Source organism: Malania oleifera, chromosome 8 (assembly GCF_029873635.1).
Source record: "Malania oleifera isolate guangnan ecotype guangnan chromosome 8, ASM2987363v1, whole genome shotgun sequence".
In the NCBI taxonomy this organism is placed as follows: domain Eukaryota; kingdom Viridiplantae; phylum Streptophyta; class Magnoliopsida; order Santalales; family Ximeniaceae; genus Malania; species Malania oleifera.
In genome coordinates this window covers 48,203,678-48,219,986 of record NC_080424.1, presented here as the reverse complement: position 1 = coordinate 48,219,986, position 16,309 = coordinate 48,203,678, and the positions used below count along the sequence as shown (strand labels likewise).

Here is a 16,309-nt window from a genome sequence, read left to right as displayed (position 1 = left end):
TCACTAGCTTTGTTAGAAGCAAATCTTGAGTTGTTTTGCAGATTCGAAATTATATATTGTAATCACGGTTCATGTTGTGAACCGGGTGAGGAAGAAATTGTGCCTCTTTAAGCAACGGATGTAAGGGAAGCTCCGTCCCGGTTAAAGGAGCAGGGATTTAGTGGAATCCTTAAGTAGGTTGCTCAAGGCGAGGACGTAGGCCAGGTTGGCTGAACCTCGTAAAAATTGTGTTTGCCTTCTCTCTTCCCTTACTCTTTTTATTTTCCACACTGCATTTCATTACTCGTATTTCATGTGTGTATATTTGAATAACCTCGCACACACTTGATAATTAATTGGGAAAACACTCATTGATATAATAATTTAAATCAACCTCAAACCCTGGCAATTAATTTGTTAAATAGAGAAATAGGGATTAAGTGGTAAATAATTTTAAAGGTTTTTTTAAATACCCAATTCACCCTCCCCCCCCCCCCCTCTTGGGATTACACCTAAATTAATAGAGTAGCTAAATTGAAAAATAAACATTTGCTTGATATTGCAGTACACAATCAGCGCTCTTTCATATGCATATTCCTAAAACCCCATGGATTGATGCATGTTGCCCTAAACACGGCAGGGGGAGGGGGGGACCTCAAACAGATGACGAAAATGTACGATGACGACAATGATGAAGAATTAATGATAATGATACTTGATAGTGAGTGCATAGTTAGTTAAAAGGCTCTTGTCTTGTGGTTGAAATTGAGGAGCAGTTGGATTCTCCCACCACCATAAGATACAATTGCAATGAATCAAATCAAATTCTCAGACCCAACTACAGCATGATACAATCTCCATCATCCATTTGGCCAGTAGTGGGGACCCACTCTTTCCACTTCCATCAATTTTCTTGGTGCAAAGTTCTGCAACCAGCATCCACATGATCCTCTTGGAGGATAACTACCAACAAATTGGTGAGGGAAATGTTGATAATTTGAATTGTGTCATTTCTGCTGAACATCATGCCTTAAGGAGCTCATTTATAGAGATTGTGAGTAAGATTTTTGGGTGAATTATGAGAAGAAACAATTTTTCTCATTCTGGTAGTGAAAAATAAAAAAATAAAAAAAAATAAGAGTTGTCTCTTATATCATAATGAAGCAATTTTTCATGATATTGGTCAAAGCTCTATTTTCTTCTCTCCCTTTTTTGACCCCTGAAAATTGACTAAAAAAAATAGTGGGGGAAAGAGGAATATATTTTAGCAAGAGAGTGTTAGGCCACTATAATGGTAGCAAATACAACTCATACCCACACCCAAACCCACCATAAATAAATAGTTTAGGGTACACCTATATGGATCATAAATGGGTGACCCATTTAAATTCAAAAGTCAAATGGGTAAAAATAGTTGTAACCACTTAACCCATCAACCCATTTAAATTTTCAACCTAATTAATTATAATAATAATATATTAAATACAGCATATTTAAACATACGACGATTACATAATTAATGTTATAATTTTGATATCTATATATGCATGTAATTAGGGATAGTTCTTCGTATATTTATATAATTACGTAATCATTTAAGTACACGGTTGTTTTGGTTTGTCCAAACCAATTCATATACATGTGTGTATGCAATTATGCAATTGTTTCAATTTAGCTATGTTGATAATTACGTATGTATGTAGTTATAGCATTGGCGGCTATTCGAAAATCAATCTACATAATTTTGTAATTATGAACATCTTGGTTTTAATAAGTATGTAGTTATGCTATGATGTATGCACATACCTAGTTCGGTTCAATCGTTCAAACCAATTAATTAATATGCATACATGTACATAATTACATAATTGATTCACTTTAGATATATTTGTAATTATATAGGTATGTAATTATAGTAGTGGTTACAACTATCATTTGAAATTATGTACACCTTGGTTCAAATATGTACATAATTACCCAATTATGAATGTATGCAATTGGTTCAATTCGATTATTCAAAGCAATTGATATGGATGCATGTATGTACATAATTACATAAGTTATGTCCATAATTATATAGATATATAATTAGTATTGGTTACAACTATCATTTGAAATTAAACTAAATAATCACATAATTAATCAAAACTATAATATGTAAATCTATATGCATAATTTTAATTTTATAACTATGGACACCTCAGTTCAAAATATGTACATAATTACGCAATTATGAATGTACACAATTGGTTCGGTTTATTTTTCAAACCAATTAATATGCACACATACAACAACAACAAAACCAAGCCTTAAGTCCCACTTAGGGGATTAGCTATATAAATCATTTTTAGTCAATATATGCGACCATGCAGCATTTCTTTTGACAGATTCAGGGATACTAAATCCTTACTCACTATCTTTTCCCAAGTTATTTTAGGTCTACCCCTACCCCTTCTACTACCCCCCACAATAACTTACTCACTCTTCCCCACTGGTGCACTATGTGGTCTACGTTGCAAGTGTCCATACCATCTAAGTCGTCATTCTCTTATCTTATCCCCTATAGGAGCTACACCTAACTTACTGCGAATATGTTCATTCCATAATTTATCTTTCAATGTTATACCACTCATCCATCTAAGCATTCTCATCTCGGCAACTTTTACTTTTTGAATATTATATTTCTTTGTTGCCCAACATTCCTATCCATAAAGCATAGCTGGTCTTATAGCTATCCTATAAAACTTCCCTTTCAATTTTAAGGGTTTCTACGATCACCGAGCACACTTAAAGCACATCTCCATTTTACACAACCTGCTTTAACTCTATGCATTACATCATCTTCAATTTCTCCTTCAGATTGCATAATAGATCCAAGGTATCGAAATCTACAAGTGTTATTTATTTCTTCATCATCAAGTTTAACTTTGTCCCCAATATTCCTCCTATCATTACTAAAATTACATTTCATATATTTTGTCTTATTTCTACTTATCCTAAAGCCTCTAGATTCCAAAGCTTCTCTTTATAATTCTAACTCGACCTTTATTCTGTCCCTAGTTTCATCAATTAATACAATATCATCCGCAAACAACATACACCATAGAACCTCCTTTTGAATACTCTTAGTCAATTGACAATCGCTAAAACAAAAAGATAAGGACTCAAAGAATATCCTTGATGTAAACCTATGGTTATTGGAAATTCTCCAGTTTCTCTATATATAGTCCTTACACTAGACACATTACTCCATCGTACATATCCTTAATGACATCAGTACACCTATTACATACACCCTTTTTTTCTAAAACCCGCCATAGAACTTCCCTAAGTATCCTATCATATGCTTTCTCAAGGTCAATAAATATCATATGCAAGTCCCTCTTCTTTTTCCTAGACTTTTTCATTAATCTTCTTAAAATATAAATAGCTTCTGTGGTAGATCTCCCAAGCATAAAACCAAATTGATTTTCTGAGACCTTCATTTCTAACCTTAATCTTTATTCAACTACCCTTTCCCATAGTTTCATCGTATGACTCATAAATTTAATTCCACGATAGTTACTACAAATTTGAATATCTCCTTTATTTTTGTATATAGGTATTCAAGTGCTTTTCCTCCATTCATCTGACATTTTCTTAGTTTTTACAATTGTATTAAATAAATTAGTTAACCATATCATTCCGTTATCACCTAAGCATTTCCAAACTTCAATTAGGATGTTATCTGGTCCCTTAGCTTTCCCATTTTTCATCTTTTTTAGAACAAACTTAACTTTGTTATCTCTAATTTTGCAAATAAATCTCATATTTTTAGTCTTTTCCTCATTTGACAATTCTAAGTTTAAGCCTTTTATTTGGTTTTCATTAAACAATTTACTAAAGTAACTTCGCCATCTTTCTTTAATGTCTTCGTCCTTAACCAAGACAATATATTAATATGCACGCATGCATGTACATAATTAATTTTTGGTTTGAATATGTATGTATAACTCAATTATGAGTGTACGCAGTCGGTTCAGTTTGGTCATGCAAACAAATTAATATGCATGCATGCAGGTACACAATTACGTAATTTTTTTCGATTAAGATATGTTTGTAATTATATAGATATTTAATTGTACCAACTATAGTATTATTGCCTACAACTATCATTCAAAATTAAACTATATAATAAATTATGTGAACAATACTATAATTTAGAAATATATACATAATTTTGTAATTGTGGACACCTTGGCTCAAACATGTATGTAACACAATTATGAGTGTATGCAATTGGTTCGATTTGGTTATGCAAACCAATTAATATGCACACACACATGTATGTAATTACGTAATTGGTTTACTTAAGATATGTTCGTAATATTATATATATATATATATATATATATCTCTGTGTGTGTGTGTGTGTGTGTGTGTGTGTATGTGTGTGTGTGTGTGTGTGTGTGTGTGTGTGTAGTTATAGTATTGGCTACAACTATTATTTCAAATTAAATCATATTAGGGCTACAACTATTATCATACTATAATTTAGGAATCTATGAAAAATTTTATAATTAAAGACACCTCGATTCAAATATATATGTAATTACACAATTATGAGCATACACAATTGATTTAGTTCAATTATGCAAATGAATTAATTTGCATGCTTGCATGTATGTAATTAAGTAATTGGTTCAGTTTAGATATGTCCATAATTATGAAAGTATGTAGTTATAGTGTTGGTTACACCTGCCATTTGAAATTAAACATCATAATAATTTAAAGATATATGTACATAATTTTGTAATTATGGACAGCTCAATGTTCAAATATGTAAGTAATTATGTGATTATGTATGTACATAATTGATTTGGTTCAGATATGTATGTAATTATATATGTACATAATTGTAATATTGACTATATCATTTGAAATTCAACTATGTAATACTTAATTAATAACATAACTCATAATTATGAAATTAACGGCTCATTTGGTTCAACAGAATAATTATTCTTTAGAATAAGATAGAATATAGTTTAAATTTTGAGAATTAAGGGAATAGTTATTCCTTGTATGTTCCTAATTATTTCATTCAACGTGTAATAAGAGATGAATAGACATCCTCATGATGAAAAATTTGGGAATAGTTATTCCTTGTCTATTCCTTATTATGAACTCGTAAAATGTTTGATATTCTTATTTACTTTATAGTAACAACATAATTTCTTGTATAACTAATTGTAACTAAGTAACTAAAACTAGCCTATTCTTAGGAATAGGCATTCTGCAAACCAAACATTACGTAATTATTATCAATTGAGCAATAGATCAAGTAACCCTCAAAGATATGGTAATGATAATGTTTGGATATGGTAATGATAATGTTTGAAACTATAGGTTTCACCTGATTTTCAACAATTGGCTTCATATGCTTTAAAATTAAATGGGTAAATGGGTTGACCCATGTCTAAATGGGTAGCATTATAAGTGGGTCAAATATGTTAAATAAATGGATCATAAATAGATACATGGGTCACAAATTACCCAACCCATTTTGACCCTACCCATCTTAACCCATACCCACCCTAATTAACATGTCTAGGCCACTAGCAACCAAAAAGGATATTAGTGGAGAACACATTGAGTGAGGTTAATTGTGGAAGAAAATAATTAAGGGCGAGAAAGTTTTGGGGTTAGCTATATCTCTTTGTCATTCCATGCTATGTAGGCATGTTCCATGAAGTGCTAGCAAACGACACTCTAAGTGAGGTTTATTGTGAAAGAAGAAAATATTTTAGGTAGAGAAAAATTAGGGGTTATAAGTCCTTTGCCATTCCACACAATCTAGGATAATATCTTTAGAAAGTTTGAGTGGTCAAATCCTTGTTCACTATGGGATCTAAGATTCTAATGTCAAAAATATAATGCACTAGTGATAAAAAGTGAGTTACTTAATGTAAGAGTCAATGAGATGGGGAGGGATAGACCTAGAATAACTTTAAATCAAGGACTAAAATTTTGAGTCTTAATTTTAAATTAAGAATGGAAATTTGGGAACTAAATAGATGATTATAAATTGTTAGAAGAGAATAGGCTATTTCAGTAATAATGTGGTGGGAGCGAGGGTACTATTGGATCAAATTCAGGATCAGAATGGTTACTTTTCCAACTTTTCTTCTGATCGTCCTGGGGATTTATCTTATGTGCTGCCTCCTCCTCTAGAAGGGTTAGATGTTATTAATATTTTTTAGGACAATGCATCTAACGAAGAGGGAAAGGAAAAAGATGGAATTCTGCCTACTTCAGCTCAAGAAAAATCTGGGAAGGAGCTTCAAATTCAGAGTTTGTTGGATAACTTTGGCCTCCATTTGTCTGATCATGGAGGAAATGAAGTTAGGCTTGATGGTGGTAAATCTAAGGTGAATAAGGGTCAGAGGGAACTACAGAGTGTATTTCTTGGTTGATTTTAGTTTCCATTTTTTAGTTGGATTTTTTTAATGTTTTTTCTTCTTGTTTCTTCATTTTATTTTTCCTTCTTCTTTTTGAGGTATGGAATCCTCGCGTTGATTGTATATTCTCTCTTAAAATCTTCGTTTTTTGTCATATACTTATATATATATATATATATATATAGGGAAAGAAGAGGAATCGGAAACTGCCACCAGTTAGTCTCCTCTTTCTCTTCTTCTCTTCTCCTTTCCAATGGAAAGAATAAAATTAAAAACCACTGAAATAAACTGCTGATCTGCTCTAAGATTTGGACTTACAATGCTCGCAAAGTTTTCTAAGTAACTAAAACATTCACAAGAACTGAGTCCAAGAGAATAGACAGATTGCTAGTAACAGAGAATGAACCTCATGGTTTTCCATTTGCGAGAAAAAAGAAAAGCACAAGAGATATTCAGATTCTCAATCTGAAAACTTTGCCATAGCATTATAACACAACCACAGCTACAATCACCATCACTAACACCACCACAGCTGCTGCTGCCACAGTGCCACAGCTGCTTCAACATCTGCCACAACTCATTCATAAATGTTTTGAAGGGAAAAACACAAACAAATGCCTTCTCAACATTTGACTAAACTTTACCAGGCAAAAAAAATCAGCTTATGCAAGAGAATTAAATTGTCAAGACTTCAAGACTAATCAAGTTACTCTTCCATCTAGATTCTAGATCACAAAGTGAGAAAAATTGTTAAGAAGTGAAAATTGACTTTGGAGACCATTTATCCAACCTGTACATGATCAAAGAACCTCTAATGTACCAGCAATGCAGTATAGGATCAAATAAAACGCTAAAATTGCATATACTATGACATGAATCACATGACAAAGATGAAATTGCGATACATTTACCTGGGATATCATTAGTGCCAGATGGAAGTTCTTCATTTGCCGTGAGCGCAGAGCTTCAATTTTAGTATCAGTAGTTTCTCCTGCCCAATGAAAACAGGATGAAACATTTGGACATGGAATAACTAAAACTAGCTAAAAACTAAAACAAAATTTTGAATAGATTCTCTGCCCAACAGAAAAACAACAAATGCAGGGGTCATCAACATGTTAAAGCTCAATAAACATTTTTCAATGTTTATTTTGGTCATTTAGCATTATTAGTATGTGCTAGTGCTTACTAACATGAGTTAATAAGAGTGCTATGGTCATCAGCGTGTGTTTGACATATATTACAAATGGAGGGAGAGACCTACCATTGTGATTAGGTCTTCCATTTAAACCAATGCTTCAACATGGTATCATAGAAAGATCCAACCTAAACCTTACCACCAAACCAAACCCTAAGCCTGATTGTCCTATGCAAATCTTACATTATGGGAGGATCAACATACCTCTAGAGAACAGAAAAAATTCCAAGGGTTGCTGGAAAACACGGAGAATCTCCAGAAACTTCCTAGACGCTGTCCTTTTCAGAATCTCAAGAACCCTTCCATATTTTGGAAACCAAACCCATGCTTAGTCACAGAACCCTCCAATCCATAAGTGCGTGAAATCTCATTGCTAGAGGAGACCCCAGCACCCCCATGCGACAGCTGGCAGCTCTGTCCCCACACACCAGTGCGTGACTCATGAGACATCCTCCCAGCCTGTTTTTTTTCTGATTCTCTCCAAAATGACTTAAATCCTTCCATACACCATAATATCAAGCTGTTAGTCATGTACTTCTTATCAAAGATCCAACTTCTTTTCAATCATTTCCTCGGGAAAATTTGTTAGTTTTTTGGCACTATTAAGGTCATCTGTTGGTCCATTGGGACAGTAGCAGTGTTCATATGTAATTTTTTTTTTGGAGCTGTAGCAGTGTTATATCTGGCTGTCAGTGACTTGCTCGTGGTTGTTTTAGTGGTTCACCGTGTTTGTGGTTGTTCCAGTCGTCATCCTTGTCTATTGTTCGTGTCATTTTTGTGTTTGGATGGAGTCCACCAATGCCAAAAGTGTATTCCCTTCATCACATGCAGAGATAACAACCAAAATGACGGATGTAAAGCATTATGTTTAGATGTCTAAGGCTGTTAAGATATATTTGACAGGCTTAGGTAAATATGAGCAACTGTTCCAATCTAGGCCCTTTGATGATAAAAAGAAAGAAGTGGATTCAGGAAGAGGCATTGATTGTCTCCCTTATGTGGAACTCAATGGAACCCAGATTGCCAAGTATGCATGCATCTAGATGTATGCAAGGAGATTTGAGATTACATCAAGCTCCTCTATTACAGTAACATTAGATGTATGTACAATCAATCCCTAAAGTACTTTAAGCTATATGGAGATAGGAGTCTCCCAGAGTACTTTGTATAAATGAGGCAATTCCATGAGGAACTTAACATCGTGCAACCCATGACCAATGATGTTTGTAAGATGCAAAAGAAGTAGTAGATAATAGTCCCTCAAGTGCTAGTGGTTTGAAACCCGAGTTTAAGGCAATTCAGTCCCAAATCCTTGGTAGTGCCTAAGTGCCATCCTTTACTGATGTTTATTCCGGCATTCGTCGTGCTTCCTCAAGAACATGTTCCTTATCATGCAAATAATGTTTAAACCCCAAGCACTAAGAAGATTTTTAGTTACACAAGGCGATTTTGGTTTACAACCTAGCAACCGTATAAGTTCTTGAGGTGGTTAAAATGGTCATGGTGGAGAAGAATGACGAGGTAGAGGCCCTCTTCACAAGTGGACCCAATGTAGACGAGGATGTAATACAATTGATTAATGTTGGGATCTTCATGGTTAACCATCTCGCACCACCAATGCAGCCACCACAAATTCCACTTTCAGGTTCGAGTGGGTGATAGCGTACCATATCTATGTCAAAGGAAGAGTATTCCAAATTCTAAGTAGTATCAAGTGTCCCAACAAACTCCCCTTCCATTGCATCTCTTGCTTAGATAGCTAACCCTATAGCTTTCCTATCGTCCAATGTTTCTCGCCCGGGGACGCCCTTTTAGTATTCTAAAAGCTTACTTTATGTTACCCTTGTTGATGGGTCCACTATTGTCGTCAAGGGAATAAGGACAATAAATCCCACTTCCTCTATTTATCTTTTTTCTATTTTGTATATTTCTAAGTTTACCTTCGATCTTATGTTACTCAAAAAGATTACCCAAATCCATGAATTGTTTAGTAACACTCTACCTTAATGGTCGTTTCAAGATTTGAAGACAAGGAAGATAATTGGCGAAGGATGTGAAGTTGGTGGACTTCACCACCTTGAGTCACTATCTCCTTCTATTGCATGCACTACTATTGCTCCACTCCAAATCCATTATCGCCTTGGTCATCCTTCATTGGAGAAGTTAAAACAACTAGCTCCTACGTTGAATTTTGGTCAAGTCTTGAGTGTGAATCTTGTCAGTTGGGAAAGCATCATTGTGCTCCATTTGCTTCATCCATTTAAAAAAGGGCAGCAAACCCTTTAGTATTAGTCCATTCTAATGCTTGTGGTCCTAATTGAGTTGTGTCCAAATTGGGTTTTCAGTACTTTACAACTTTTATTGATGATTATTCAAGGATGACTTGGCTCTATTTGATAAAAGATCATTATAAGTTATTTCATTTGTGCCTTTGATTATGAAATAAAGACTTAATTTGATTTGCCTAAATAGATACTTCAAAGATATATAGTACTTCAGTACCCAATTCACTACTTATATAACTCAATTTGGAATTATTCATCGGTCAACTTTTGCCTAGACTCAACAACAAAATGGGGTTGCAAAGAGGAAAAATAGACATACTTGAAGTCACTCGTACCTTTATCAAATGCATGTTCCTAAAGAGTTTTTGAGTGACGTTGTGCTCATTGCCTATTATCTTAACAGAATGCCATCCTTTGCTCTTGGTGGTAAAATTCCCCACTCCATTCTTTTCCCATATGCTCCCTTGTTCTCTTAAGCTCCTAGTATATTCAACTGTGTGCCCTTCATTAGTTAACCCAAATGTGGATAAATTGGATCCTCATGATATAAACGTCTTTTTCTATGCTACTAATGTACTCAAAAGGGATATGTTGTTATAGTCAATTTAAAGTGAGTACACAGAATTCCATACTCGATCTCATAGATACATATAGAATTTTGTGGAAATCTGCATTTAGTGAAAGTCGTATGCATGACTTAGAAGGAGATCTTTCGTATCTTTCGAGATCTACCTTGCAATATAGAGTCAAAAAGCCAAAAAAAGTGATTTTAGCCTCTACATTGCCTTTTTGTCTTTGTCATGTTCCCTTCTTTAAGTCAACACCATACTATTCTTAGACCTAGATGACTTTCTAACCTCAGTTAGTGACTTCCTCTCCTAAACTTTCAAAGTCTATTTTACTATCTTTGCACAATCATCCACTTGTGTCTCCATGTAGTTTGGGTCCTTGTCGCCTTGATCATCCTAGTTTGCAGTTGTATTCACAATAGAAGATCAAGGGAGGAGAATCCCCTCCAACTTCTATTGCTATGCTTTTGGCTTGCTTCCCTAATGATCCCATTTACCATGACGTTGATCCTCAAATTGTTGTCCAAAAAGGTAAATGCACATTTACACAGCAATCCATCACAAGCTTTTTTAAACATGACTTTTTGTCACCCTCAGATTATTGTCTTTCTATTACTCTATCTTCTGTTGCTTTTCCTAAATCTACTTTTGAAGCCTTAGCCAACTCTAGATGGAGGAATGCACCGGTTGAAGATAGGCATGCATTACAGGAAAACGATCCTTGGGAATTGAAATCTCTTCATTCCTGATAAATCCATGGTTGGTCAGTGTTTGGTATATAATGTGAAAATTAATCCCGATGATTTCTATTCCTTGCTTAAAGTCCCATCTTGTTGCTAAAAAGGTACACTAAGGTGTACAATTCAAATTATTCAAACACAGTCTCCTCCATTGCCAAACTTTCCGCAGTACTTGTTCATCTCTTTAGCCACTCACTGGCCTTTACATCAATTAGATGTGAAAAATGCCTTCCTGCATAGTGATCTTCACAAGGAGGTTTATATCAAGCAACCTTTTGGTTTTGTTGCCAGGGGGGTGATCAAAGTATCTAGGGCATAAAGCATTTTCTACAGACTAAGTTTCAAGCCAAAGATTCGGGACCATTGAAGTACTTCTTGGGTATAGAAGTATCCAAATCTCGTACAAGAATTATTTTGTCATAGAGAAAGTATGTTCCTGATCCTTAGAAGAGATTGGGTTGTTGGGATCCAAACTTGTTGATAAACACATAGATCCTAATAGTAAGTTTGTGCCACATATTTGTGATTGGTTGCTCAACTCAAGAAGTTAGCATAAACTTGTTGGAAATTTGAATTATCAAATACTCACTCGATTGTGTGTGTGTGTGTGTGATCAATTTCTTGATTCTCCTAGAACAAGTCACTCAGATGCAATATTTCGCATCTTGAGATGTCTCAAAGGTGCATCTGCGAAAGGCCTCTTTTTATCAGAATTGGTGCCACACTTATATTCAAGGATATACAAATGCAGATTACGCTCGGTCACCTTCCAACAAAAGATCCACAACAAGGTAATGTATTTCTGTTGGTGGTAATTTGATTTCTCTAGAGAGTGAGAAACAAAGTGTTGCAGCAAAATCAAGTGTGGAATAAGAGTATAGGGTCATGGCTCACACTACACGTGAACTTGTTTGGTTAGAGAAAATATTAGAATTGGGTTTTCCAAATTCTTAGTCTATTGTGTTGATGTTTGATAATCAAACTACTATTCATCTTGCCTCTAACCCGATCTTCTATGGGTGGACAAAGCACATTGAAGTAGATTGCCACTTTGCTCAAGAGAAACTTGTGTAGAAGCTCATTACATCCACTCATGTGAAGTCTGATTTGCAGCTTCCTCATTTATTCGCTGAAGCCTTGAGGAGTGCTCATGTTAAATTATTGTAACAAGCTAGGAGCATATAAAGTCTATGCTTCAGCTTGAGAGTCAGTGTTAATGGTTATTTTGGTCATTTAATTATTAGATTGTGCTAGTGCTATGTTAGTAAGTGTGACTAGTTAGTAAGGGCAGTATGGTCATTAATATGTACTTGACATATATTTATACCTTACTCATTATCTCCTCCCAAGTTATTTTAGGTCTACCCCTACCCCTTCTACTGCCCCCTACAATAACTAAGTCACTCTTCCTCACAGGTGCACTATGTGGCCTACGTTGCAAGTGTCCATACCATCTAAGTCGTCCCTCCCTCATCTTATCTTCTATAGGAGTTACACCTAACTTACCACGAATATGTTCATTCCTTAATTTATCTTTCAATGTTATACCACTCCTCCATCTAAGCATTCTCATCTCGGCAACATTTACTTTTTGGATATTATGTTTCTTCGTCGCCCAACACTCCGATCCATATAGCATAGCTAGTCTTATAGCAGTCCTGTAAAACTTCCCTTTCAATTTTAAGGGTATTCTACGATCACAGAGCACACTTGAAACACTTCTCCATTTTACCCAACCTACTTTAACTCTATGCATTAGATCATCTTCAATTTCTCCTTCAGATTGCATAATAGATCCAAGGTATCGAAATTTATATGTGTTATTTATTTCTTCATCATCAAGTTTAACTTTGTCTCAAATATTCCTCCTATCATTACTAAAATTACATTTCATATATTCTGTCTTATTTCTACTTATCCTAAAGCCTCTAGTTTCCAAAGTTTCTCTCCATAATTCTAACTCAGCCTCTACTTCATCCCTAATTTCATCAATTAACACAATATCATCCGCAAACAACATACACCATGGAACCTATTTTTGAATACTCTTAGTCAATTGGTCTATCACTAAAGCAAAAAGATAAGGACTCAAAGCAGATTCATAATTTACACCTATCGTGATTGAAAATTCTCTAGTTTCTTCATCTATAGTCCTTACACTAGTCATTACTCCATCGTACATATCCTTAATGACATCGGTATACCTACTACATACACCCTTTTTTTCTTCTAAAACCCACCATAGAACTTCCCTAGGTATCCTATTATATGCTTTCTCAAGGTCAATAAATATCATATGCAAGTCCCTCTTCTTTTCCCTAAACTTTTCCATTAATCTTCTTAAAAGATAAATAGCTTCTGTGGTAGATCTCCCAGGCGTAAAACCAAATTGATTTTCTGAGGCCTTTGTTTCTAACCTTAATCTTTGTTCAACTACCCTTTCCCATAGTTTCATCATATGACTCATAAGTTTAATTCCACGATAGTTACAACAATTTTGAATATCTCCTTTATTTTTGCATATAGATATTAAAGTGTTTTTCCTCCATTCATCTGACATTTTCTTAGTTTTTACAATTGTATTAAAAAAATTAGTTAACCATATCATTCCGTTATCACCTAACCATTTCCAAACTTCAATTGGGATGTTATCAAGTCAATATACATATATATATATAACGCAAGCAAGTTGGGGAAACTGAGATCAATTCACTGCAGCATTATGTGGAATAGTTGGTATGAGTGACATAAGGTCATGGAGGATGTTGGGTTCAAAGGTTTACCTTGCACTCATTTCCTGTTTGTTTGTAGAATTTGTGAAAACTTGGAAACTAAAGCCAGTCCACAAAACTATCCTTACTATCATTATTTGAGCGCATGCCCATTAACAATCAATATTCTCTATGATGGCTTCCTTTTGATTTTTCATAAACAATGCAAATATTTAATTTTCCAGCATGTAACAATTTATATATGTGAAAACAGTACACATTACAATTTTTTTTTTTTTTTGCTTTAAAAAAAAAAAGAAGAAAGATTATGTAGAATATTTTAGACTGTACCTTCAAAACCACAATTCCAGCTAAAATTATCATTACATCCATCATTGCCACCTTCTCCATTAGCATCATTATGCTACAAAATCAATAATTAACATTAAATCTATTTACCAATGAAAACAAATTGTAAAAATCCAGGTCAAAATGTCAATGATATCATTACCTTATTACTGTAAGAGACAAGGTCACGCAATGTGAACCCGTCATGCGCAATAACAAAATTGACACTATGGCATGGTCTACGCCTATTCACCTGTATAATTAATAAATTATTTGAGCAAATATATGATGAAAATTTAACCTATTGTGATTAAACACCAAATGCAACATTTAAATGCAGCACAAGTACGTAAAAGCCAAATTAGTATTTCTTGATAAAGAATTCTACAGCTTGCCATAGATTTGGAAAATTTTCTCCATTCAATCTTTAGCATTCCCAAGATGACAAATTTTTTTTGTTAAATAAATATAACTCATCAGGTTTCATCATTACAAAATCTTATTGTTGGTCAAACTTGAGGCTAAAACATGGTAAGAGCTTATTGAATCTAAAAGAACTAAAACTAGTATGTGCAAACAAGGAAAACAGTACGGCACACATATATGAAATAAATCTTTTCTTTTTTATTCTTCGCTTCATAAAACATATAAACATCCAGAATATAATGGCTCAACAATCAAAATTATTACTGGTTATTTTGATCATTTAGCATGTTTTATTGCTACATTAGTAGGCATGAGTTAGAAGGATATCGTGGTCATCATCAATGTCTTAAAATTTCAATTTTGATTCAAATTTTGAAGCTCCAAAAATATGGAATTTCAATGGAAATTTTGATTTTGATTTGAAATAATGATGGAAATTAGATGTAAAGCATGGAATTCTTTTATGAAACTTTAGAAATGGTTAATAGATAACAATGTAAGTTTTAAGAATAATAGATTATAAATTAAATACGCCAATGAGTAGTTGTAATAAGATATGTGTACTAAATCATATTTGTAATATATTATATGTATTAAACATATTCGGTTAATATAAATGTAATTCATTAATCAATTAAATATGACTCATTATACAAATTTTGATAATTTAAACATGAATGGTTAACTATAATTTTGTTGTGAGTTTATTTTTTCATAAAATTTCAAAATCCCTTGTAATAATATTTTGTTTCAACAAAAAAATAAGATAATTTAAGAGAGAAATTTTACTTTGTCTCTAAATCTTACATTTGAATTGTGAAGAAATTTCATTTTATAGTTAAAATTTCAACGAGTTTCGCTAAAATTTCAAGATTTTGATAAATTTCAGAGGGTTCGTTTCAAGGGTGCTGGACAAAGGAAATTTCAGCAATTTCATGGGAATTAAGAGCATGGTCATCATTATGTACTTCGCATATATTATAAATAGAGAGAAGGGCCTATCATTGTGATTAAAGGGGCATTTGTTTGAACTGAACAGGATCATAATAGAGCTGGTTCATTTAAGGGCCTTCAAAATAAGACTGCTCCTGTTTCTTTGCGTCTCTGGATATCGTTCGAATGGGTCTGGTTTGGTCAGCAACGAAATTGTTGCTGGATGCCATTCCAAGGGAGTGCCAATGCTCGTGAGGACAATGCCCTCTCCCACCTCTCTCCCAACAAATAACACCTCCATATTGGTTGAGTTTGGGAGCCAAATTGTTGGCATCCGTCAAAGACTAGAAGGAGATCAGTTCGCCACAGACAATTGACAGGTCTGCAATTAGAGGCTTTGGCATCTGGAAGATCAGTTCGCCATGGAAAATCAGACAGATCTGCAATTAGAAGCTTTGGCATCTAGAAGGAGATCAATTCGCCGTGGACAATTGGACATATCTGCAATTAGACTTCAATCTAGTAGTTTTTTTTTTCTTGTAATGCCAAGGGAGTTTGATTTTCGATGGAGTGTGGTTTTGCGTCTGAATTCAAAAATTTTATGGACATTCTTGAACCTGAATCTTCTCTTCGATGGAGTTTTTCAGAAAAAATTGCTTGTGGGGCTTTTCTTCTCAATG

At 34.1% G+C, this 16,309-nt stretch overlaps 1 protein-coding gene across 2 annotated transcripts in view; it reads right to left on the bottom strand.

Moving 5' to 3' along the window:
- LOC131161699 (isoamylase 3, chloroplastic) overlaps positions 1–16,309 on the bottom strand; it is a 116,129-nt gene that overhangs the window by 35,055 nt on the left and 64,765 nt on the right. For both annotated transcript variants that reach the window (XM_058117642.1, XM_058117643.1), the window contains exons 17-19: positions 14,434–14,523; positions 14,274–14,346; positions 7,331–7,410 (exon numbers count right to left, since the gene is read on the bottom strand). In XM_058117642.1, the coding sequence (XP_057973625.1) occupies positions 7,331–7,410; positions 14,274–14,346; positions 14,434–14,523 (243 nt within the window). The remainder of the gene's footprint in view (positions 1–7,330; positions 7,411–14,273; positions 14,347–14,433; positions 14,524–16,309) is intronic.